The following is a 26,392-nucleotide window of genomic DNA, read 5'->3' as shown; positions in this document are numbered from 1 at the left end:
AGACTGTCACAATCCAGGCGGGGCATTGTTTCAACTCCACAGGTAATCAGCATGACACCTCTACACTTCCACACTTGATCACATGATCTCAAATCTGCTAACTGTATCCATACACAAAATTAATTATGAACTCGATAACCTGCAGGCATTTGTTTTCTTTAGAGAAATATCGGAGAATGCAATAACATATTATAGAATATGGTTCTGTAGCAGTATCTTTTTAACTGCCACCATTGGGAATGGAGAACATGTAATATATTGACTTATTGTTTACATTTTAGTTTGGATGGAGAACTTAACCAAGCTTACACCTCTGAAGCAGCCGATTGTGTTTGAGCTAGAGAGCTTTGCGGTGTCCCAAGACCAGGCTCCTGCGCTCCTCTTCCTGGCTCTTCTCAACTACATGGTGGTGCTTCTGGCCAACGGGCTGGTGATGAGCATCATTGTGGCAGACAGGGCCCTGCACAGACCCATGAATGTGTTCATCTGTAACCTGGCAGCCTGTGACCTGCTTGGAGGCACTGCTGTTCTCACACGGCTCATAATGTACCTCGCCACAGGGCAGAAGAGGATTGCGTATGGCGAGGCCATTGCCCAGGCCTTCGCGGTACACACCTACGGAGCTGCTGTTCAGACCATTTTGGCCGCTATGGCTTATGACAGGTGTGGAACTGTATTAATATGATATATAAATGGGAGTGAATATGAGTATGGCTTGAATCTTGATTAGCTCCTTTCCATTGATTTAGGCTAATGATTAAGCAGTGTGTTTCCTCCATATATTAGGCATTGTGCAACGTTTCCCCTGAACAGGTATTAAGCATTGTCTAACATTTCCTCCATGCAGCTATTAAGCATTGTGTAACATTTCCTCTATGCAGGTATTTAGCAGTGTGTGAGCCACTGAGGTACCATGCCCTCATGACACCGTCCAGGCTGCTCTTCTCTTGGGTCCTGGCCTGGGTGGTGGCTCTGCTCTGTATCTGTGTGCTCTTTGCCTTGAATGTGGGAACCCCCTTGTGTGGCACCACCATCAAGCACGTCTATTGCAGCAACCGCTCAATTCTGTACCTGGCCTGTGAACCTACACCGATAAATAACATCTATGGTCAGTTTCAATGCGGAAATTAATATCTCTGTCGAATATGGTAATGGTAGAATGAAGATCAACATGTATTGTTTACCAATCATTAATAATTATAAATGAATCTAAGCCGTAATCTTTTTTTATAGGAACATATAATATGCATCACGGTGATCACTGTATGTTATTGTATACAATAAGAGTTCAAAGAAAAACAGTAAAGAGTAAAGAAAGGACTGTCAATTCAGTTTTATATATGTCAAGAGTCTTTCTATATCTTAACAGTAGAGAGACACATATCATTGATATTGCTGATTGTCTATCCTAAAATAAAAGCAGTAGCTACCAAAGAGAAGCTTCCCATCGTGAGGAAAAATGTACTAATTTTAACGTCATAATTTTTTCCCTAGGTTTGTGCATGACTTGGTCTTTAAGTACAGGATGCTTCCTTGTCATCGCTTTCTCTTACATCAAGATTCTGCATGCCTGCATAAAAAATAGCGTTGATGGCTCCACGCGGAGCAAAGCTTATCAGACCTGTGCTTCACATCTTGTTATTTATATGATGTATCAAATTGGCACTACAATCGTAATTCTAGCCCAAAGGTTCACCTCTCCATCTCCAAATCTCAAGAAATTCTTCAGCATACTAATTATTATCATCCCACCAGCTGTGAACCCAGTTATCTACGGCCTTGTTACAAAGGAGTTACGTACCAGCCTACTGAAACTTTTTAAAACTAAAGTCCAATCCAGAACCCTGTTCAGTACATAATAATTCATAAAAGAAATAATGCATTGACCATATTTGCAAGGAACACAATTCATTCATGCTGTATATTATATCAAAAACATTGTGGCAAATGTTGAAAGAATGTATTTTTATGTATACTTATAAGTAAAATAAATCAAGTAGTAAAAGTTATGCTATAGCAATATTTACGTATGTAAGTCATAATATTTACTGGTGATTTTAGATTTTTGCAATGCTGTAAGGTTAACAAAGATTGATAAGGTCAAGGAGTTCTGAACTCATAGAATAGCCAGCCCTTAGAAGGCCCATTTGCTCTTGCTGATATGTGAGAAAGGCTACTTCAAGACAAAGAGGTTGTGAGAATGAGTGTGGGGACTGATGGCATACAAGGCAGAGTACCAACAGGAGGAGACAGATCGAAGGAGGAGTAACCAAGAGTATAATGTGTTCGTGATAATGTGTGGATATGATATGATATGAAAACATTATTTCAGACTCAGGTCCATAAATAGCACAAGACAAATACAATACAAAAATATCATGTGGAGCTCAGACTTGGCGTGGAGGGCCGTCAGGCAGCTAAATCTCGAAGGCGGAGTGACTGTCGGGCATGAAACATTTTGTCTCTGTTCTGTTTTTATGCATTGTGAAAGCTTTTCAATGGCAAACATAAATTCTCTTAAACTTAGTTCACAGTGTCCAGTACCTGATTCAAGCCTCTAGCGTCATTCTCGGGAATCGAATTAACGATATTGAATGCAACACAAACTGTATATGTCCATTCTCACTATAATGTTCCACAAAAACAGGGCTTATTACATTTGTGCTGTGTGACAAAAATTTTATAATATTACTGTTAATAAAAGATTATAAGTTATTCTTACATGAAAACCTTTGATTGTTTTATTAGTGTTTGTATGGAAAGGGAAAGCTGAAGAAAACTGGAAATGTATGTAAGGTCAGGGGTCAACATCCAACTTAACATTTATTTGTGCCTGGGGTCTGTAATATATGAAAGAGGGCCTCAAGGATATATACAATATTCAATTCGGCCTCTAACCCCACAGGAAATTATTCATGAAGCATCATCAAATGCACCAGTGAAACACATCAGAAATAAAATACTATATATAGTTTATTAATCTAAAGTCATTGGAAAGAAAGAACTTGGTCAATAGACCTATCAAACAGGGGGCGCCTTGGGATCACTCTGTGATCGTCTCGAGTCTCTGCAAAAAGGTGGGCTCAGTGGAGTAACCCTTAACCTAACCCAAACCCTAAACTGTGGATCACCATGGGTCCAAGAGGGCCAAGGTTCATTGTGGGGGTCAAACTCAGGCCCTGGAACAACATAGTCTAGTCTCAGGGCAGTAGGACCTTCCTATCTCTAAAACAGCCATTAACACCACATTCGGACTGAGTAGGTCTCGTGGGCCACACAAGAGGCTCTGTCAAAAAACAGCCTGTTTGGACAAACAACAACAAAAGCATTAGAAAGACGCATTTTGTGTATGTCATTTCTGGGAACGTATGAATTTTGGCATTTCTAACCTTCTTGAAAGGGCACAAAAAGGCCCAGTACCTCCAACCTTAAAGAAAAAGTAAATTAAAAAAGGTAAATAGCATTAAAATAGCGTCAATTTCAATTTCCTGTGAATTTCAATCATAACTTCTTTTTTTATGAGATAAAGGTCTTATTCTCAGATATAAATGTTGGGTCAGTGCGGGGTAGTGGGAAGAATTCTGTCTCAAAATCCCAAAAGTGGGCCGAGGGATGAGAGGTCACGAGATGGAGCATTTTCTGAGGATTTTTTATTTACTTCCATTGGGGTATTCCACAATGCCGGTTTTATCACTTACCCAGCTAAGTTAACCCAGCCCAGCAAACATTTTCTCGACCTGCGTCGAAGCGAACAAGTCCAGTCGACGTCGAGTCACGACGTGACTTCATTTCGACATGAAAACATAATCATTAGAGGAATGGTGATTTCAAGGAAGACTTATTTTAGAGTGGTGTAACCGAATAAACACTCCCAGCAAACATTTATGCATTCAACAAGTCTAAAATACGCCGGGTCACAACGTGACTTTATTTCGACCATTTGCCGACATGAAAACATATATGCCGCTACGGAAATGGTGATTTCGAGGAAAGCTTGTTTGACAGTGGTGTAACTGAATAAACACTGTTTATATCGCTATTTAACTTAACAACGATGTAACTTTGTAACATTAGTGTGAACGGTAATGTTTACACATTAATAGTATTGAAAAGTGTTATTCCAAACGCAATATGCTATCATGTATATGGCCAATATAGGTGCTAAAAGGTTTTATTCCAGCATTTACTCAAGTTCCATTGAGGAACTATTTTTCCTTGCGCACCAACACGTAATCCCTCCAACGCATGCGCAGGTGATATCAGTTCGCCGTCAAGTTCGGCACTCAGCAGCATGCGGGAGTTGCAGGTGAGTTTCGAAAAGACACTGCAATTTAAAATGCAACTGTATTTGTAGAGACATTACCCTTTTGTTATTTGCATGCCTAACTGTTGAATTTGAGGCTACATGGCGTATTCTCATGGATAGCGGGTTTTCGTATTTGTAACGTTACATACGAACTGGGAGCGGGAAGCTAGCAGGCTAACGTTAGCTTAGCCCTGAAACGGGACGCTGCTACTTCCCAGCTGGGGAGCAGCAGCGTCCCGTTTCAGGGCTAACGGTAGCTGTGTGTTATTGAAAATAAAACACGGGTGGCAAAGCCCTTTCCCCGTGCATTAGACCTGTGAACTGTTGGTCAATTTTAGGACCCATTCTTCTCATTATTGATAGCGAGAGGGGTGATAGCTTCCGATGTAGCTAAGCTAAATGGACTTGATGTAGCCACCAGGTAGCCCTTGAGGCTGGGGCGCTGGATGGTGAGACTGTCTTCGTCCACTGAGCCAAACACTTGGTGTATTTTGGCCAGTCAAACTTCTCACTCTCACCAAACCTTGTACTGGTGTTTTCTTTCCAGCTGCTGTGACGAGATGGAATCCCGAGGCCACAGATACAGTAATCGAAGCAGCCATGAGTTTACACCTGAAACATGCACCTGCAAGGACTGGGGGGATGGGATTTTGGTCCCAATAAGTTTTCATTTTGTTGTTTAAAGAAGATGTAGGCCTACTTGGGTATAAATAAAATGTTTTTGATGCAGTGCACTTTATACCCTGAAATCTGTCTTTTGTTGAAGATTAATAGGACATGTATTCATGCTTGATTGATAAGAGTATGCATAATTAAACAAAATATTATAGATGTAGCCAAATATTGCTGTCCTTTTGATATGACCAAATGCTCTATAGGCTACATTTGGTTCTATCTATACATCATGTCGGCAAAGGGTCAAAATAAAGTCACGTTGCGACTCGACGTCTATTGGACTTGTTGACCACACGGTTTGAGGTAAATATGTTTACAACAGATTGAGAAATGTTTAATTATCTACATGCAGCACAAGAACTGCTTGTTATAGGTTCAGTGGGTAGCTATACTGAAAAACCGTAAATTGGGGCACACTACAAGGTAACTGAAATGTAGCTTAATACTATTTTTTTCATAATTAAGTGGGTATTTAGTGTATTGGCTTAAAAGTAAATTTCATGTAGGTTGAAATGTCTATACAACGTCGAGACGACGTGGATTGATGTCGTCTATGAGACGTCGAAACGACGTCGGTCGAAAGACCGACGTCAGAAAAACTTTCATATCAGCCCCTCAAATCGACGTCGTTTCGACCTCCATGACCAACGTCGATTAGACGTCTAATTGACGTTGAAATGTTTGCTGGGAGGGTTAGCGGCAACCCTAGATTTTCCGTTCCAAAATGAACACAGTATGTAAGTTGCTATAGAAACATATGCTCTCAATCAAACCTGGTCGGTGCAGGTTTTGTGCAGGTTAAGTTTGGAAGATAACCCGCTTTTGCTCAGGGTATTTAAACCCGCGTTTATCGCAGCTTTTAGGTGTTCACAATGGCATGCCCTTTTGACGAGAGGCCTGTTGATATCGGAGCGCAAATAATTCGTGCAATTCACAGAGAGAGATTAATTAGACCATGGCTCGACATATTGTCCTTTCCGGATGACTTTTTGCTGGAGAGATATCGTTTTTCACGTGATTCTTTGATATATTTAAATAGCCTTCTCCAACCCTACATTGCAAATGTTACCAATCGTGGATCTGCCCTCAGTTCACTACAAACAATTTTCATAGCTTTCCGTTTTTTTGCACAGTGTAGGAGATTTTGAGCACATAGGCAAAGCTACCGTCTGCCGCTCAGTGCGTAAAGTCTGTCTTGCGCTGAAGCAGTTGTTGCGTAACTTCATAGTTTTTTCCAGGCCATAAACCCACGAGACGCATTAAAATGGAGTTTTACCAACTTGCAGGTCAGCATTATCAGAGTATAAATGTTCAGGTAGGTATACGCAGCCTATATTGACTATTTCCAATAGCTCCATGATGGTTTGTTAATCGCTGTCGATCTTGATTTTATTTTTTTTATCATTACTAGATATGTGATGCTTCCCACATGATCACGAATGTAGAAGCAAAATGGCCTGGTTCGGTCCACGACGCCAGGATGTATCGTGAATCCAATTTGAGCAATAAATTTCAACAGGGTGCGTTGCATTTAAACATATCATAGACCTCATATAATTGTTGTGCTTGTGCAAGATAGCTCAAAGTTTGTATTTGATCGCAGGGCAATTCGATGGGTATCTCCTAGGAGATCGAGGGTATCCATGCCTCCCGACGCTCATCACCCCGTACCCTAATCCCGCTCCTGGACCACAGACAATATTTAACCTGGCACACAGCAGAACCCGCGTTAAGATTGAAAATACATTTGGGATATTGAAAGAGTTTGTCCGGAACGGGCATGCGATGTAATTGTTGCATGCGCCGCATGCATCCTCCACAATATAGACACTCTGCGCAAAGAGATGCCTCCCCCCTTTGACCCATTCCTCGAGGAGGAACACATTCCGCAAATGGATGTAAGGGCTGGACAAAGGATGCGAGACCACATTTGCAGAAATAATTTCAATTAAAAAAAAAAAATCACACCATCATTTTTATTCTTTAGTTGCTGAGGGAGGAAAAAGAATATAATTAGTACCTTGAATAGCAATATCATGCCCACTTTGAATTTCTGCTCAAGATCGGTAAAATATGCGGCCCGTTTCGCCATTTTGATCAGGATTTCCATGATCCATACATCACGTCTTTATAGGTTTGCCGTGAACGCGCACAACCACGTGTTAACCAACCCTGTGTTGATTGAACTAATTCATAACTGGTGCAGTGGAACTGACAGCTCTGGGTTATTCAGCACTGGGTCAATCAACCTAGAGTTCAGCGTTAACTCTGTGTTTGTTAAACCTCTGTTCTTGGAATACCCCACTGTAGGGCTTACTTGTCCTTGAGAGCCTTGTTTATAAAAAAAGAGACCCCAGCTGTCCTTGAATTAATTAAATATTTATATATATATTATATAATAAGTTTGCATAACTCAATTTTAGTAGTCTTTAAAAATGTGTTTTTTCGATTTGTGATTACTATTCTTATAATATATATAGCAACCCTGCAGGTTTTTTTTACGTTTCATAATGTCACGTGGTATCTTGTAAGGTCAACCCATTAGATTGCTTGAATGATCCCTAATAAATAAAAAGAAACAGGAAGACATGCGAGTATCCCAGTTGATTGCCTGGTGTGCAAGTGTTGACTGTGCAACCGAAGACTTAAGCAATTGGAAGGCAAACAAGAGCAGGTACTATGAAATTCCAATTTCAGATTAGTTAACAAGTTGATCATAATTAGACAAATTTTACTCACATTATATATTTTCTTATTGTTAAGATAGTGGATTTGCCTTTTTTGATTATTCTAAAGAAATAGTCAATTATGATGATTATTGAGTAAATAATAAAAAAAATCAATGATCAATGCAAAATTACATTTCTAATTAAAATTGTATTATCAATGTTGCCATATTGTAATAAGTGTTGAAACATATTCATTATTTTCTAATTATTGTCTTACCTCTACATTAACTACCAAAACTTTTCAGATAACAGATTTTCTTTATTTTATAGCCAAATGGAAAACTACACGTACAACAGTTACATGCTTCATTTGGAAGGGTTACAAGTTACAAAGGACACAATGTACCCTGCATTCATCTTTCTACTGTTCGCCTATCTTTTCATCATGTTTGTGAATGTGGGCATGGTAGTAATAGTGTTCATGGAAAGGACCCTTCACCAGCCTATGTACTTCCTTTTTTGCAACCTGCCAATCAATGACATATTAGGCAACTCCATCATGGTGCCACGGCTGCTCGCATACGTCTTTGTGCCTCCTTCTGAACGCTTCATCAGTTACTACGAGTGTGTAGTCCAAGCCTTTACCACACACATGTTTGGCACAACCTCCCTAACAATTCTGATGATCATGGCCTTTGACAGATATGTGGCCATCTGTGTTCCCTTGCACTACTCTACAATAATGAATAACAAAATGGTGATTAATCTGACTGCTGTAGCGTGGGGAGTTGCATTTGTTTGTGTGGCAGTTCTCCTGAGTCTCACAGTACGACTCAACAGATGCAGGGATGTCATTGAAAATTTTTATTGTGACAACGCTAGCTTATTTAAACTTTCCTGTGACAGTGTTTTTATTAATAACGTGTATGGCCTCACATTTACTGTGGTCCTATTTGTTGCATCTCTGGGCAGCACGCTCCTTACCTATGCTAAGATCACAGCTGTCTGTTTGTCGAGTAAGAACAAGGCTTTGAATAGTAAAGCCTTAAAGACTTGCAGCACTCATCTGTGTCTCTATTTAATCATGATAGTTAGTGGTTTGTTACCTATTATCCTCCACCGTTTTCCCAAGTACACACATGAACGAAAGATTACGGCCATCTTGTTCCATATAGTTCCAAGCAGCCTCAACCCAATCATTTATGGCTTGCAGTCAACAGAGGTCCGGAAATTCTTGTCCAATGTGTTGAGGTCCAAGAAAATGTCATCAGTGTGAGGTTGACATTTTTGTTGTTGTAAATACCAATAGCTGTAATAAGACAGTTAATGCTGTTCTCACTTCCTAAGAGCCCTTATTTGTACCTTGTTTTTCTTTTACTCTTGTATTTAACTTGTTAATATAATAAACATGCATATACATAATTCTCCAAGTATATTATTTGCACTTTATGCTTGATCACCATATCCAACAGCACTGTGCCTGCTGTGTTAACCATTAGGTTTCTGGTATCCATAATCTCCCAGAACCTTAAATGGGCGTCGAACACAGGCACAATCATCCAAAATGCTCTTTTCTCTGCATAACCATCACGGGCTGTTTTGGCCACCAATGAGGCAGGAACAGACTGTAATGGACAGTCAGGACTATAGAAAATGTCCTTGGTGCAAACCTCCCCCCCATTCACGACTTAACCATGTACAGAGTCAGGAGCACCGTACGCGATAATCAGACACAAGAAAGGTTTCTTTCCACAAGTCGTCGCTCTGGTGAGCACTTAAGCTGCCATTGAGTGTCAGTAACAGTCCCCATGCAATTAATTATTAACGCCATCAGAAAAACGGTACATACAAATTCTAACTTATATAGGCTATGTTGTAGTTTAAACACAATTTTTAACATATCATTGACAAATATGAACCAAAGCATGCTGTTCATATAATGTATATTGTATACATGCGTATACTGTCATGTCAACATTGTTTATATTAAAAAAAACTGTTAATCATCCTATATTTATGCCTGCATCTTTTCACTCTGCACCCTTGCAACAAACTCAAAGCATAGACTTATGGCGGTCTACGTTTTACGCTCATATATTTTGCAGAAAATATGCAACAGCGACCCTGAGGTTACACTCTACGATGGGTAACAGATTACTGTGTATGGTGAAACTCTGTCTGAGCTACGATTTATTTAATATCCATTTCCGAGTGAGGCTCAGGCTTCCCGGAAACCTATAGTATAACGCTACTGTGTGTGGCGCATTTCAGATACAACATATAACAGTTACAGTGGCCGTGGGTCATAACCATGGGGATAACACATCCCCCTCTTTTCTAAAACTCTCAGCCCAAAACACATTTATTAAAATCTTGTGATGTTCAAATTCCATCTGAAACAGTAGGTTTAGTGTCTCTCAAATATATCCAACCCAGTCTCACACCGAAATGTATGTGTGTATGTCCAAGGCCAAGTTACCACGGCCCATGACTGAAAGCCAGGTCCCCCATTATGGTCACAAATGATAGGGTAACCATTGACCACTTTTATATGAATGCATTCAACTCTTCTGAAATTCTATGTTTGGAGAATCTAGCCCAACTGGAAGTGACCGAATTAGTGGGTGATCTAGTGGGGTCTAGTACACTTGGGAATGAGGTAAAGACATGGTTGTTTTTTTTCGATATGAAAGAGTGCTATTTCTAGCCATTGCTAGAAATTAATCTAAATTTGTTGACAAGAGATAGAAACTTCTCCATTAGACCTTCAACCAGGGTGCATCTTGGGATTGCGCTGTGAAAATTGTGGGTCTCTTGGCAAAAAGGCAGACCCTTACCCTAAACCACAGACGCCTCCGGGTCCCGATGAACAAGGTTTGTGTGGGAGTCCCAGTCAGGCCCTAGAATAAGTTTGTCAATACACACTCAGGATGAAGAATGACTTCTCACACACAAATTGTTTCAAATAAAACCTAGTTGTGCATTGCAAACACATCAGCCAAACCAGATATAGCATTTAGCATAAAATGGCTGTAATGTTATAACGTGAAGTTGAATGATGTAGTAGCTGGTAACAACTTCTTTGTCACAGGCAGCCTATTGGTGCGTGAAGATCCCAAGATACAGTAGTGTCTTGGGAAATATGTTATTTTGCCACTAGGGGGGATTTTTGCGCTTTTTCTCACGTGACTTCAAAGCTGAGGGGAATTCATATTTTCTTCCAACACACACTCAGCGCTTCGAGTCCCCCCCCCCGCTCTCACCAAAGCTAGAAAGGACGTAGAGCGCATGCATGAGATATGCTGAACACCTGGCAAAATTCCTCAGATGCGGAACAAAACCCAGCAGCCCATCAAAATGAAATACTCAGTGGAAAATCATTTTCAATGTTTTAACACAAATAATACAAAAAGATGTCTGCCCGGTATGAGATAGACCGACCGATCAAAACCGCTTGTGTAATATGAGGTGGGATAAATACGGTGACGTTGCAAAACAGCCTGATCGGTCTGTTGATTCCACTATGGAGACAGTAGTTTAATGCTGTTGTTGTGCCAATACCACTCTTGACATTTGCATTTTACTTTTTTGGATAATCTTTAATGGTTTTGAAATGCTGCCAAATGTTTTTTTATCCTGATATTGTGTGACCTACTAGATTAATGGCTTAGAATGTGCTATTCTTCAAAAATATAATTAATGGATAGTGCTACTGGCATTACACAGAGAGGTTATCAAACAACAGAGGACAACCAAAAATTAGGACATTTATTGAAAGCATCACATAACATTGTCAATTCCACACAAAAGACAGTCATCCCCCACCCCCATAAAAATAACTATTATAACTAATTGTCTTTTCCTTCTTGAAAGAACAAAAGATGTGGTATTGTTCATTAAGCACCCCTATCCTCCCAATGGAATGTTCCGCTGTTTGAGCACAACATTTTACCGGCATGACGATTCCACAATCCACAATCAAATATGAGGTGACTAAATGTCTTTAGCAAAGATTAAAATCTTTAAAGTTCCAAAGTCATCCTTAGTATTATTCAGTGTTCAGAGTAACTCATTAGCATTAGCAAAGTGGTTGAGAAGCTATGTACTGGCAAGACTGACACTTTTAAGCCTCTCCCACTCTCACTCTCACTCTCACAAACATACACACATTGTATGTAATTGTGTGACTAATTAATTTTGTGAAAAAAACAACTGTTACCATGACAATAGACATTTCCCCCATTTAGTTTCCCTGTATGGTAGCCAGGGTCCTTAAAAGGTCCCTAAAGCCTCTTTAACCAAACGGTATAATTATACCAAGGTATAATTAGCAGTAACTAATATAGTGGGTGTGATTTAACGAGATTGGGGGTTTGGAGGTGGACTTGATCAAGGCCAAATGGGTATTTAAGATTAAGTTTTCATTTGGATAGTTGTGACTAGTGAAATTTCACGAGCACTGCAAGGTGTAGAGAAGTCGCTCAGGTAGGTTCTACGGACAAATAATATTCAGTTACTCCACAGGTATGTAAAGAGTACATTTGAATGTTATCTTTATATACCGGCAATGTTGTCTAGATACCTTATACAATTGTATGCCTCCTGAATTTGTATTTTAAGATGTATAGCAATCTTGTTTATTTTACCTATTTGAATTGAGTATATTGTTTTTAATTAATTGTTATTCCTGTTCCATGCATCAAGAAAATAAGATTGTTATATTTTACATAAAGTGACTTCTGATGAGACTGTTTATACGTTTTGTGTTATAGGTGTTTACCTGTCTACTGAGTAGAAGTAGTCATTTCAAATGACGTTTGAAAATGTACAAGGCAGCCCTGCTGGTAAGTTGTGTTTATTCAGTTGTTTCATGAAATTTGCTTTCAAATTAACATTACCCTAGTGAGATATGAAGTCAAGATGACAAAGGGGATTTCTGTATTTATATTAAATAATTTTTTGTGGATATTCAAATATAAGGATAAGGATAACAATTTAGAGAAGGGCCCATGCTGTCATTAGATGTGACATTCAATACTGAATGAAGGCCAGCCTACTAGATAAACTAGTATATCTACAGTGAGTTCAGTTTGGAACTACATTTCTATGTATGATTCTGTTACTACCACATTTCAGTTTTACGAACAATGTTGAGTCAATTAAAGACCAATCAATTGCATTGGGTTCTGATAGTTGTTTTTCACTCACAAACTCAAAATTAAGATCTTATTAATCAAGACGTATTATACATGTAACAGTTTCCTGCTAGTATATACATTGTGAAATGTAATGTCGTAATCTCACTGCACCGGTTTCTTTAGATCTCCATGTGAGCTGGGCTGGCGGTCAGAGAGCCATGACTCAGAACGGTAGCCGACCTCCTGAAGTCCTGTCCTACTTTATTATCCAGGGCCTCAGCAATCTGGGGGAGACCAGGATCATGGTTTTCTATATCTTCCTGGTGGCTTACATATTCATCCTGGTTGGAAACAGCATGATCATATTTATGGTAATTCATTTCATAATTAATTTCTTATATGCTCATCTTATATATGAAATAGGTCTCTCATGAGACCAGATTTGTAGATTCATCTATTTGGCTAAATCTGTCTGCTCTTTCTTATGTGTTTATTATTCATTACTATAACTATTTCTGGAATTCCTACACAATTTTATTTTGTAGACCATTATTTCAATGTTGCTGTTATCTTGCTAAAAATATTTTGTATATTGTATAATCCTAATTAATGTTTTTTCCGGATTTTATCCTTATCTCAACAGTTTGGTTTGTCTTTGTTTGTCATTTGTACACAGAGTTTGACCAACCCAAAGCTCAGCTCCCCCATGTACTTCTTCCTCCACAATTTGTCCATGGTCGATATCCTGTACACCACAGTCACCATCCCCAATATGCTTTCCGGATTATTGACCAAAACCCACACCATCTCAGTCCGTGGCTGCTTCCTCCAGATGTACTGCTTCATCCAAATGGCTGTAACTGGACGGGGCATCTTAACGGTCATGGCCTATGATCGCTACATGGCCATCTGCAACCCATTGCACTACACAGTAGTCATGACCAGGCCCGTCCGTTATATCCTCGTCGCAGCGGCCTGGGTCTTTGGGGCCATATGCAGTCTCCCAGGGACGGCCCCTTCCTGGCACAAGACATACTGTGGCCCTAACGTTGTGCGCCATGGCTGGTGCGACCCGTCATCTGTGAGACGTTTGGTCTGCGGTGACACCTATTCGGATAACATTCTCTCACTCTCCTCCGCCTTGGTGGCTCTGCTGCTCACAGGAGTGCTTATTCTGACCTCCTACATTCTGATTGGCTTGTCATTGTCCAAGATGAACACGGCTGAAAGGCTGAAGGCCTTTGGTACATGCGCTGCACATCTGACTGTAGTGTTCATCTCTTACGGCTCTGCCTCCGTTGTTTACATATCTTACCGTGTAGGAAACTTCCCTGCAGAGGTAAGAGGCCAGCTTTCAATGTGTTCCTTCTGCTGTTATTTACACTTCATTATTATAATTAAAAGATGTTGACGAATGCTTAACCATTAAGTGGGTAGTCTCATCTCTATAATCTCCATATTTTTGCGAGTAACTAAAAGATAACTATATTTTTAACCATTAACACCATTTTATGATAGTCGGTACAGAGGTTGGCAACAACAAGATTTTTATACATTTTGTATATATTTAGCATGGAGCAAACTTGCTTCAGCTGCCTGCATGTTTAGACCAAACAGCGCAAAAGATAGAACATTAGCCTATTATGAATAAAACAATCACATTTTTGGGCTAAAACATTCTTATTTGGTTGATATCCAGCCGGTTCGACCTAGTCAGCTGCTACAATACAGACCACATCACCCATGTCCTTCCTTACAATATTAAGCTTTCAATGTCATAATGATGAAAAATGTATTTGAGCATCTAAGTAAGTTCTATACAAATTCAATGAAGGTAAAACAATTGAAATGTATTTGTATAAAATATGTTATATCCAAGTGTGAATGAACTATGTGATTTAAACAATGAAACAAATTTATTTCAGGTCCGCATCATTGTTTCTGTTTTGTACACGGTGCTCACCCCCTTCCTCAACCCAGTCATCTACAGCCTGAGAAACAAGGAGCTGAGAGACGCCATCAAAAGCACCTTCTGCAGGCGTCCTTTGCTAGCTGCCAAAAGGCTGGTCAACACAGTCTATCCCTGAGCTCTTATACTAAAGTTGTGGCCTCAATGTTTTTCCATGCTGCAAACTGCATATGGTTGTACATTTGATTCCGTCCAGGTTATTCTGCAGGTTATTATGAAAACTTTTGCACAATTCTGTTGTAGAGCACAACTGTTATAATACAATAATTTTTATTGGCCTTTATAATGTCGGCCTGTTTGAATGTGTTTATATCCAAATGTAATAATGTATATGAGGAAGAGGATTTATAGCTGATCTGTTTTTTCCCATTTTAGATCCAAATACAGATTTCAGTGTTTTTTCAGTAGCCAATGTTTAATCAAACCATGCATGCGATTTAATGAGTAGGCACTAAACTTGCCAAATCTAATTGTTAAACGTAAAATTATTATATTGTTTTTACATATGTATTTCATGTGACAATTCCTCCTGTTCCTATAGTTCCAGTTCCAGTTAATTATCCACACCTTGCAGTCTATCTAATGTGCACACCATGCTTGTGGCAAAAAAAAAAAATTCACATCTTTAAAGTGCTTCTTTAATACATGATTTATTACAGTAGAGAGTATAGCAGAGCATCTATCAGGGCCTGTTTTCTGGCTCACTCTCTTTTCTTTACCTGCCTTAAGACCTCCTGCTTCCCTCTACTGAGTCTTCAGTAGAGGGAATTTAAAAAAATATATATAAATAATCTAAACAAATCTAAGAGTTGGTATGATTTAAAAGTACATATCGGGGTGAGTTCAAGAAAATATGCTAGAAACTGTATCCATCAATACAACTGAAAAAATATATAGGCTAGTTTCATAAACTCACCTCTTTCATGCTCTCTCCAAATGAAGTTTAGGCTTTAGGCCTGCCACTGATATTTCTATTAATTTATATATATATATATATATATATATATATATATATATATATATATATATATATATATATATATATATATATATATATATATAAATAAAGGGTTAGAAAAAAAACAATTATATCACGTCCAAAAAGAGTGTTGAGCTTATAAGACACTAGTATTACACCAAGCTGTGTGGATGTGTGAAGCTCAGTTAGAGCAGCGGTTGATTTTGATGTCTGCATCCTAGAGAGGTTTTTGCTTCTGGAGACAATAGTTGGTCTAGGTAGGAGCAATAGTTCCACAATACACTGACCAGGTCTACACCTGGCACTACTTTTTCAGGTTCCAAAACTGGTATTACAAGACTGTATTCCTCGCTGTCAGTAATCCCGTCAATATACATAATTTGATGAAAGCATTTTTTAGAAGACTTACCAAGACACAAAATCAGCAGGTCATGTGCTTGTGTGTGTGTGTGCGTGCATGCATGCGTGCGTGCGTGCCTGCGTGCGTGTGTGTGTGTGTGTACTAAAGTAACAGCAGACTAAACACAAGCGTAACAGATAATAATGCATACATTTCCCCAAATAAAGATGATATTTATTGTTAATTAGCATTCAGCAACAATCAACACACGTTAAGTACTGTTTGTCAACTTTACCTTTCATAATAGGAACTCAAACCAATAATTTGTGAGAGCAGCTGATCCTAAAGTGGTTTCATCATCATAGCATGCCTATTATGGTTACAAGTTATTGGTCATTTCTTCAACGTACAATTCCACCAATTGAACTATCTGCTTTTAAGAAACCAATTTAGTTGTGATTAAACAAGGCAAAGATCTTGTGTCTTATCTGTTTTATTTGCAGCCCATAGACAACAGTGTTGAAAGCAGGGGGAACCAACATGATCACAATGGAGGCCATTTTTCTCTGCTCTGATAACTCAGGGAAACGGTGCAGAGCCACGAAACTGAACCCTGAGATCATCATGATGAGGTACACAGTGAGGTGTGTGGAGCAGGTCTGCAGGGCCCGGCTGTTTAATGCCTTATTATTACTGGTTATGCACACCATGGCAATCTTTAGGTAGGTGAGCATTGTGCTGCCAAGTGAGGACCCTAGTAAGACAACAGTGTACCCAAGGCCGTAAATATTATTGATCACCACATTCTCACAAGAAAGTTTGAACAGAGATGCATTATCGCAGAATGGATTTGTTATCGTGCTCCTGCAGCGGGACAGGCGGGCAGTGAGACCTATAAGGATGCCTACTAGCAATATGATGACACCCCATGCAAATACACTCAATGTCAACACCATCTTGTTGGTCATTATATCTGAGTAATGCATGGGTTTGCAGATAGCTACGTATCGGTCAAAAGCCATTATCATTAGAACTGAGAGATAAGTGCCAATGTGAAGATGAAAGAAATATGCTTGGAGTACACACCCCATATAAGTAATGTAGCGCTCTGCACTTTCTGTAAATATGTCACTCATCAGGCGAGGTAAAATGGCTGTAGCACCGAAGACATCATTGATGTTGAGATTGCAGGACAGCAGATACATGGGTTGGTGAAGGCTTCTCTCCACTGAGATCAGAACTGTCAGGCCAATGTTGGACACCATGATGAAGATGTAGACGACCAAAAGGAGGATGAAGACAGGAATGGAAGACTGTGGGGTGACCTTCAACCCCTCTAGGAGTAAGACGTCTCCAATCCATGTCTGGTTCTCCATACTGGTCAGAATCAATCAAAATGTAAAATACATCTGCATATCATCGGCATGAGCATGTAAACACTTCCACACTTACGGTGTAGTGTCACACTGTCTGTGTGGGGGGGGTTGGGAGCTCCGTCTTGGTAGTGGTTGATAGTCACAGCCACGTCCAAAAAAGTGTTAAAGGTGCAGAGTGGCATCTAGTGGAACAGACCTAGCAGGAACGGAAAATAATAAACAGAAGTATGTTTCAATTGGATAATAATACCATGAAAACAAGTATCACTGTGCTATTGTCAACTCAGAATGAGCCCTTTTTATCTCCATAGGGAGCGGGTCCTCTTCTCACCATGTTTCTATGGCTCCAGAGAGTATGCATTTAAAGAAATTACTTTGACTTGGGGGGCATGTTATCTCCATGGCTACAACCTTTTTAGGATACCTTTTTTAGTACCGTCAGTTTGTCAGCATTATAGCCTAATGAGCTAATGTTGTGTATGAAATGCGCCACACACCGTGGGGTTATACAATGTGTCTAAGAAACGCAACCCTCTCTTGACAAGGACATCAAAGGCAGCCTCTGACCAGATGGTGCTCCCCACATCCATACACACCATGGTGTGATATGTTGTCCCTAACCCTCCCTCTGACTTGCCTCATATAGCAAGTAAAGCCCTCCTTCCACCAAAAATATCGGTAGTTATCTGTATTTAGACGAATCACACACTTTTGTTAGCCAAGTGTAAAATATAATGGTGGTTGTGAATGGCAGTTTGCGGATGAGGGGAATTATGATAAATGGGTGTGCATTCTTTACTACATTGTTCGTTGAGATAGAGGGATAGAGGCAACACATTAAAGTGCCATTTTGAGTATATTTGTAGTGGGAGCTAAAGTTGATGCATTCATTCAATATTGTGATATATTATTTATATGTTGGTTTGGGATGTATCCGTTTCAGTTGACAGACCTATGTGAGTGAGATGGAGAATTTCAAAAGGCATGAAGACGAGTTCCATTTAGTGACAATGGTTTGCCAAGCTTCAGTTAAACACCTAAAATCGTTTAGATGAAGAAGTTTAGATGCTAGATTAATTCTAAGAGTACATTCCAACCCCTTATCCTAGCAGTGTTGATGCCTAGTTATACCAGTTGATCAAGACGGCCAATATTTTGGATATCATTGTTGTGTATTATAACAGTGATCCAAATATACGTTTCTTCATCAGACACACAATACTTAATCTAAAAGGAGCAACAATTGCATTGCTGGAAATAAAATACTTTCTCAAAATTGCACAATAAAGAAATTCATGAAATTCAAAAAAAAAAAAAAGAATTCATGAAAATATCAATAGTAATAATAGAACATATAATGACAATATAGAAATGTGACACAAGGAGAACAATTGTTGGCAGGCTGCACATGTAGTTGACTAGTGTATGATGTATGTCTATGTGCATGTGTTTGTCAGCTTTACCTTTTGCGATAGGAACTCCAATATCAATCACATGAGAGAGCATGAATGCTTTTATTGTTTGAGCAACTGTTCCTAAAGTTCTTACATCATCATAGCGTGCCTTTTATGGGGAGGTCTCTAATCTGACAAACAAATGTTGGTATTCCACAACAATTAAGCTTTAGTTGCTATGATAAATAATCTTTGCCGTTCCTATTAACAGATTTCTCAGAGGTCTTACCAGTATGTGCATAACTTGTCAGTTTCATCGTTTGCAAGATTTTTTTCCAAAGCTTTCTCAAACTGTTGAACTCCATAACCCAATTTAAATGATCAATGATTATAAATGCTGAGCACCAAAGCCAATAATTGTAATAATTAATTCAGGAAAAAAAACATTACTCTTGCATGTCTTTTCCCATGTTTTTTATTATAATCTTTACATTATATTATATTATGTAAGTAAATATACATTTTGCAATTAACAATACATTGCATTCCTTTCTCTTTTTTGTAAAGCACTTTGGGCATTTTTGCCATCACCAACATAACTCCTACAATTTCTGGATGATTATTTTCAATGCATTTTACAATTGTGCTTGTGTTAATGAATTTGCGTGCTTATTAATTAATATATTATCCGAGATGTAGAAAATGTTGTTCCACTTGGGCTGTGCATTCAAACAAGATAAAACTGATCAATTATTAAATACATTAGTAATTATTTACACGTAATACATTTTATACAGTACGAGTCAGCCAGCATTTACTACCTCAATATGTAAGGCTAAGCAACCTGAGAATTATCAATGCACACACAATGGAAGCCGCTCAAACTTAGAGACTGTGTCATGGTAAAGCAACAAATATGTCTTGGGTACTTCAGATGAAGTACCAAAGTAATTAACAGAGTTAATTTTGCTGGTTCAAATGCCTATTTTGAATTTGTAACAAGTAATTATGTGACTGTATTCTTATTAAACAAGGTCAAAATCTTCTGCCTTATCCGTTTTATTTGCAGCCCATAGATCACAGCGTTAAGAGCAGGGGGAACCAGCATGGTCACAATGGAGGCCCATTTTCTCTGCTCTGATAACTCAGGAAAACGGTGCAGAGCGATTGAACTGAGACCTGACAATATCATGATGAGGTACAGAGTGAGGTGTGTGGAGCAGGTCTGTAAGGCCCGGCTGTTTAATGCCCTGTTCTTACTGGTCAAGCATGCTATGGTGATCTTTAGGTAGGTGAGTATTGTGCTTCCGATGGATGAACCCAGTATTACAACTGTGTACCCAAGGCCGTAAATATTATTGATCAAGACACTTTCACAAGAAAGCTTGAATAAAGAGGCATTGTCACAGAATGGATTTGACACCATTCTCCTGCAGCGAGACAGGCGGACAGAGAGGCCTATAAGGATTCCCACCATGAATAAGATGACACCCCATGCAAATACACTCAATTTTAACACCATCGTGTTCGTCATTATATTGGAGTATTGCAGCGGTCTGCAAATAGCTACGTATCGATCAAAAGCCATGATCATCAGTACTGAGAGATAAGTGCCAATGTGAAGATGAAAGAAAAATGCTTGAACGGCACACCCCATATAAGTAATGTAGCGCTCTGCACTTTCTGTAAATATGTCACTTATCAGGCGAGGTAAAATGGCCGTAGCACCGAAGACATCATTGATGTTGAGATTGCAGGACAGCAGATACATGGGTTGGTGAAGGCTTCTCTCCACTGAGATCAGAACTGTCAGGCCGATGTTGGACACCATGATGAAGATGTAGGTGGAAAAAAGGAGGATGAAGACAGGAATGGAAGACTGTGGGGTGACCTTTAACCCCTCTAGGAGTAAGATGTCTCCAATCCATGTCTGGTTCTCCATACTCAGGCAGCTGGTCAGAATCAATGTTAATTGTAAACATGAACATTATTCAATAAACATGTACAAATAATTCTGATGTTGTAAATAGTAATATTATACCAACGAACAATTGTTTAATTGTTGCTGAGATTAATTCCTATTATATCAATTTAAAACAGCTTTGACAGTTGACATAAGTCATGTTGTCAGATTTTGACAGGCAAGATTGATCAGATAAGAGCTGTACTGATTGGTGATAAATGAGCATATAAGCAGTGTTTTAAGTTTTATATAGAGTTACACTATATATTTATAAAAAAAATAACAGCCTCTCATTTGTTGCAATTGTGACATTTCTAGTAGTAGGATGTGATGTTTATTTTGGTTGACATATTAAAACACTTTTGTTGTTACTTCAGTGTCACAGTATCGCCTTGATCTCCAAAATAAGACCTGTTCCTTTTGAAAGAAAAATACAATTATTTATTTCCATTTTATTCAAAGCTACTGGGAGCCACTGGAGGGGTGGAAGTGCATAGGACTAGTTAAACATGAATGACATTAATTGCCAGCCTTTGTCCTGAATTGACAGGACATGGCATTAAGACATGAGGTGTAATTTGCTGTGCAACAGCTTGATATGAGTGTTAATATATTCAACCAGATTAATTTATAATAATGGAATTCAAGCAAACATGTGTTGTACTAGTTAATAAGTAAAAGCAATATTGACTATATAAACATTCATGTAAAATGCAAAATGCTATTTAATTGTAGAAAAAGAAAAAAAAAAGAGTTGCAGTAGGAATAATGAAAAATAAAAATAAACAGAAAAATAAGAAGCATGTAAGATTAATAAGATAACTGTATATTAACTGTATATTTTTATTTGGTCTACAATGTTTTGATTTTAAATAGCATTGAAACTAATTAATGAGTTAGCCTTCTAGTCATTACAAATAAAACCCTCCAATCAAGGGTTAAAATGTATACGTTTTTCCTTTGCATGTGTTGGAAACTCATGGAGCTGTTGCCCTGAGTAGTACATTTTGTTAATTTATCAAGCATTTTAATGTTTGAAATTTTTAGCTTTCTCAACATGGCACAATTAGAAGAGAATAAAGACATTAAGAAAATTAAGAAAAACAAAGAAATTGCATAGATAACAATAACAATATATGATCTTTATATATAATGACAATAAAATAAGTGAGTAACAAATGTGATGATGTTAACTGATGATTTATGTATGCTTCAGCTTTACCTTTTGAGACGAGAAGTAACCGCAATCATATGTGAATGTCGTCAACTTTTATTGGGTGAGGATATGTCCCTAAAGAACTAACATCATCTTAACATGCCTTTTATAGGGACATGTTGGTATTGTGGAACACAGACAGTTGTTATGGTAATACAGTTTGTAGTGTCCATTATTAATTTAGGTTTGACCTGTAGGTCTATGTGCATAACTATTATTTGTATCATGATGAGTCATGTTTTCTTCTTGGTTATCTGTCAACATCATGGCTTCAGAAGGCTATGGTGCAGGGGAGTGTATTCTTTTTGTTTTATACATCATTTCTATGACCGTATTCAAATCATTATCAATATTTTGAGTATCAATTGTATTACATTTATATAAAATTCACCAAGTTTGAGGGGTTGTTGAACCCTACTTAAAATACCTTTCTACATCTTTAGTTTGGTCATTCATTTATTGATTATTCTCTTCAATTTGAACATCAATAAAAATCCATAAACATCAATAAACATATTTCGCCTCAGTCAGCAAATTGTTGCATTGACTCTTTTCATCACGTAAAAAATATTTTACGTGATGAAATTATATAAGAGTATTTCCCTGCATAATGTGATAAACCTGGAACTCTCAGAGCATCAGGACTTTCTTTATGCACACCAGCAATAGAACAGAAGCTCAGGTGCAGTGCAGCCAGGCCCATAGTGTCGTCTGAGTTGGGAACCTGACGCTAAAACTTCCTTTGCTATGTTTTATAAAAATAAAAGCCTCCGTAGCCATTCGACTGGACCTTTCAGCAGCCTTCAACACAGTGAACTACCAGTTTCTCTGATCCAGCCTCAGGCTCTGCTCTCTCCTTTCCCATCCTTCCCCAAGGATCAAACTTAGGCCTATAGGCCTTAGGCCTGATCATTTTACACGTATAGTGTGATGTGGTATAGAATCTGTGTCTTAGGCCATGTCCACACCTATGAAAAACAAGCTTTTCCCCCCTGGTTTTCCTTGGCAGCGTGACAGGAATTTCTCCGTAATGATAGATTGCAAAGATGCATCAGGCTGGAGAAACACTGTAGTACATATTCCAGGCCTTTATGTGGCGCTGTTTCTGCTACAGAACTCAGAAAAAAGAAGAAGAAGCAGAGCATGCGCATCAAGCCTGCGCGCTGTATACAAATATACAGTCGAAGAAGAACCAAGAACCACAACCGAAGAACAACAGCAGTTTTTAAAGATCCCATGGCATGCTACTTTATGAATGCTTTTATATAGCTGTTAGTGGGCCCCTAATACAGTACTTGAAGACATTCAAGAAATTCAGCCTGTGCAGAATTACAGCCACTACGAGCCAGTCACACAATGAGCATTCCACAAATGTGCCGTTTTTTAGAGGCGGGTCAAGGTGGAGGGTGGGGGTGTGGCCCTGAGCAGCTTGCGGCCACGGTACTATGCGCTAGTGTTTACAGTGGATGTATCACAAAGGCGAGGCGCACACGGCTTTTGGCCGTGTTCTGTAAATATCCTAGAACACTCCGGGTGCTCCGGCAGGAGTCCTGGAGCTCTATATCTAAATAATCTCATATTATTCATAGATATCTATATCATATAATATATATTATCACAGCCAAAATCTGTGTGCGCCTAAAGACGATATTATGAATCTCAAACGACTGCGTCGGGTTCTCTGACGTCTCTGGTTCTTCCACGTCCACATCAATTGCGACGTGGAGGAGAAAGGGATTGTTTCCTGCGATTGTCTCCCGCTGCCAAGGCAGCGGGCAGGATCAGGATACCTAGTGCTTGTTTTAGGCGGAGCAGGATACCTAGTGCTCGTTTTACACCTAACGCAATTTCTAGCCACTGGGGGACCAAAGGCAGGCTAGGGGAACTCATTAATGTTAGAAAACCTCATAAAGTGACATTTTCATGCCATGGGACCTTTAAACCTTGTAGATTGAGCAGAAAATACTTCATATTTTTGCTGTATTTTCAAAGCTAAGAATAAGGCTAACATTCCTTGCTTCACGTTGCTTCTTGCATCAATCTGTTGTGATTGGTACATTCACTGTACATTATCCTTTCTGCTGTTTCATATGAACTATCCCAACACCATTGTATTTGAAATACATTTTGCGTCCTGTATCAGTAATATGATGTTATTTGAGTTATTTGCTTTTGTAGCACCCCAGTGCCATGACTATGGGCATGACCATCTAATTAACTAAACAGTTTACTGGGACACTCCTGAGTTCAATTAAATTAACTGACCACACACTATATGTGGTAATCTACAAAGTGTTATGTTATTAGTATTGTAGTGTCTCGTTGAGTGTATATAGATACCCTTTTCAGCTAGCCCCTAATGAACGGGAATTACTGGCATGGTAATTACAATAAAAGCATAATGTTTCTTTGCATTACCCGTTAAACAAATTAAATCATTGTTTCCAACAACACACAGGTAAACCAATTCACAAATTGAATCACATTCCATCAGGAAAAATATATAAAGCAAACAGAGTCCTATGCCGGTGAGACACCCGATTTGGTTCCCCATTGGAATTCCTGTTCCCCTTCGAAACGCCATGTTAACTGACTCCGCCCACAGGACCAACCCACAACAACTGGTTCTACGGAAAGCCAAGTGGTACAAAAAGATTGACAAGTTGCGTGCGATTGCACGCGAAAATGCGATTTCCCTATTATGGTTTCTTCTGTTCTTTAATTCGGTGTTATAAGTCATTGTAATTCATGTAAAATAGTTAATTGCATTTGTAATTTGTCAGATCTGAGTTCATGCCTGGGATCTATTATTTGTTTATAATTTTGAAGAAATAAATACCATGATTTGTTGTTGAATTGTTATCGTGTCTATGCAACAGTTGAAATTGTCGATCATCACAAAGACAATCATGTAGGCCTATAGCTTATTTTATGGGCATGTCGTGCAACAGATATAGATAATGGGTAGGCCTACCTCAGCTTTCAGGAAACAATATTTTGTTAAGTGTTCGGTGAATGGATCATTGATTTGTGTGAATTCAGAATCAGAAATCAGCTTTATTGGCCAAGTATGCACACATACAAGGAATTTGACTCTGGGTGGACACTCTCAGACAGTAGACAATAGACATACATACAAACATACATTCTTGTCTGATCGAGGCAATATAATAGTAGTTTAATTGAAGAGGGCGTAACCTAACCAATTCCGATGGGCGCAAAGTGTATAAATTCAGGTGGCAGGTTGTAGGCCTACATGATCTAGGAAACAACGTTTGACTCATGAATTCATGTTTATTCTGAGAAGTCGCTACAATGGACCAACGACTGTACGATGAGTTATTGAACTACAAAAAGTATGGTTCCTATCCCGTTGATATTTCCAAAGAACAGAAATATATTATTCGAAGACGCTCCGCCCGTTTCCTACTAGATGGTAAGTCATGGTAACGCTATGCCTTCCTCAAAAATAATTCCCTGATCTCCAGCTCTCACTCGATTGATTATCAGTATAAAGGACATGTTTATTGTAGGCTACTGACAACAACCTTGTTTCAATAGGTGATACACTGTATTACTTATCCTGTAAGAAAGACATGGAGGTGCGCAAGAAAGTAGTGGTTGGCGAGGAGGCCAATCAAATCTTTCTAGAATAGTGCCCATGGAGGCCACTGTGGTACACAGAAGACTAAATATGCGGTCACCGCTGGGTTTTATTGGCCTGGCATGGGGGTTGACTTGGATAAATGGGTAAATGGAATTATTTAATTGGAGTGTATAGTAGATTGAACTTATCCATAGATTGTCTTGCTTCCTAGATTGCATTTCCCATATCTGCTTTTGATCCATCAGGTTGCCCAGTGTGCGAAATGCCAATATAGTAGGCTCTCCATTAAGAAGGAGCAGGAGTATATCCCAATCCATGTATGTACTAAGCCTTTCATTTCACTGAATACTTACAATACAAACAACAACCATGCTTTGTGATAACAATGATATATATTTTGGGATTTTCAGGTTGACCACCCACTTGAGTTAGTAGGCATGGACTTAGTGGGAAAACTAAGTGAAACAGAAGATGGCAACGTGTACATTTGTGTCATGGTGGACTACTACACGAAATGGGCTGAAGTGTACGCCATTCCGAACAAAAGTGCAAAGTGTATTATAAAAAGATTTCTACAGGTTTGGTGCACCGCAACGTATCCTCACAGACCAGGGCAGTGAGTTTGTGAATGAGGTTAGTCAATTTTGGCTTGGTGAATAAACCAGCACTGCTCTTCATGGTCAGGATGCTGTATGTACCATTATACAATACAAAACACATCTGTTGCTAAATTGTACTCTTCATGTTTTTCAAACAGCTG

The 26,392-nt window shown here is 38.9% G+C and overlaps 5 protein-coding genes across 5 annotated transcripts in view; 3 read left to right on the top strand and 2 right to left on the bottom strand.

Annotated features, from left to right (window-relative positions):
* Positions 1–286: 286 nt before the first annotated feature.
* Positions 287–1,859, top strand: LOC311354402 (olfactory receptor 10A6-like; the record flags this gene model as incomplete). The annotated part of the gene is made up of 3 exons (XM_084474218.1): positions 287–663; positions 882–1,108; positions 1,495–1,859. 3 exons carry the CDS (start codon positions 287–289, stop codon positions 1,857–1,859), a joined length of 969 nt encoding a protein of 322 aa, XP_084330344.1.
* A 6,125-nt stretch (positions 1,860–7,984) lies between these two features.
* LOC311354401 (olfactory receptor 8G17-like) lies at positions 7,985–8,926 on the top strand (the record flags this gene model as incomplete). The annotated part of the gene is made up of 1 exon (XM_084474217.1): positions 7,985–8,926. The coding sequence occupies one exon, from the start codon at positions 7,985–7,987 to the stop codon at positions 8,924–8,926; it is 942 nt and encodes a 313-aa protein (XP_084330343.1).
* A 4,080-nt stretch (positions 8,927–13,006) lies between these two features.
* or6at1 (odorant receptor, family 6, subfamily AT, member 1) lies at positions 13,007–14,875 on the top strand (the record flags this gene model as incomplete). The annotated part of the gene is made up of 3 exons (XM_084474216.1): positions 13,007–13,159; positions 13,465–14,127; positions 14,714–14,875. 3 exons carry the CDS (start codon positions 13,007–13,009, stop codon positions 14,873–14,875), a joined length of 978 nt encoding a protein of 325 aa, XP_084330342.1.
* A 1,650-nt stretch (positions 14,876–16,525) lies between these two features.
* On the bottom strand, positions 16,526–17,452 carry LOC311354399 (olfactory receptor 5B12-like; the record flags this gene model as incomplete). Its single annotated transcript, XM_084474215.1, has 1 exon — positions 16,526–17,452. One exon carries the CDS (start codon positions 17,450–17,452, stop codon positions 16,526–16,528), a length of 927 nt encoding a protein of 308 aa, XP_084330341.1.
* Positions 17,453–19,852: 2,400 nt separating this feature from the next.
* LOC311354398 (olfactory receptor 52N5-like) overlaps positions 19,853–26,392 on the bottom strand; it is a gene marked incomplete at both ends in the record, with an annotated part of 39,346 nt that continues 32,806 nt past the window's right edge. Inside the window, one exon of the mRNA XM_084474214.1 lies at positions 19,853–20,304. Coding sequence (XP_084330340.1) covers positions 19,853–20,304 — 452 coding nt within the window. The remainder of the gene's footprint in view (positions 20,305–26,392) is intronic.

The sequence above is a fragment of the Micromesistius poutassou genome, assembly GCF_964030765.1.
Source record: "Micromesistius poutassou genome assembly, chromosome: 10".
Lineage (NCBI taxonomy): Eukaryota > Metazoa > Chordata > Actinopteri > Gadiformes > Gadidae > Micromesistius > Micromesistius poutassou.
Note: the sequence above shows the minus strand (reverse complement) of the source record. Positions and strands in the feature narration are given on the sequence as shown.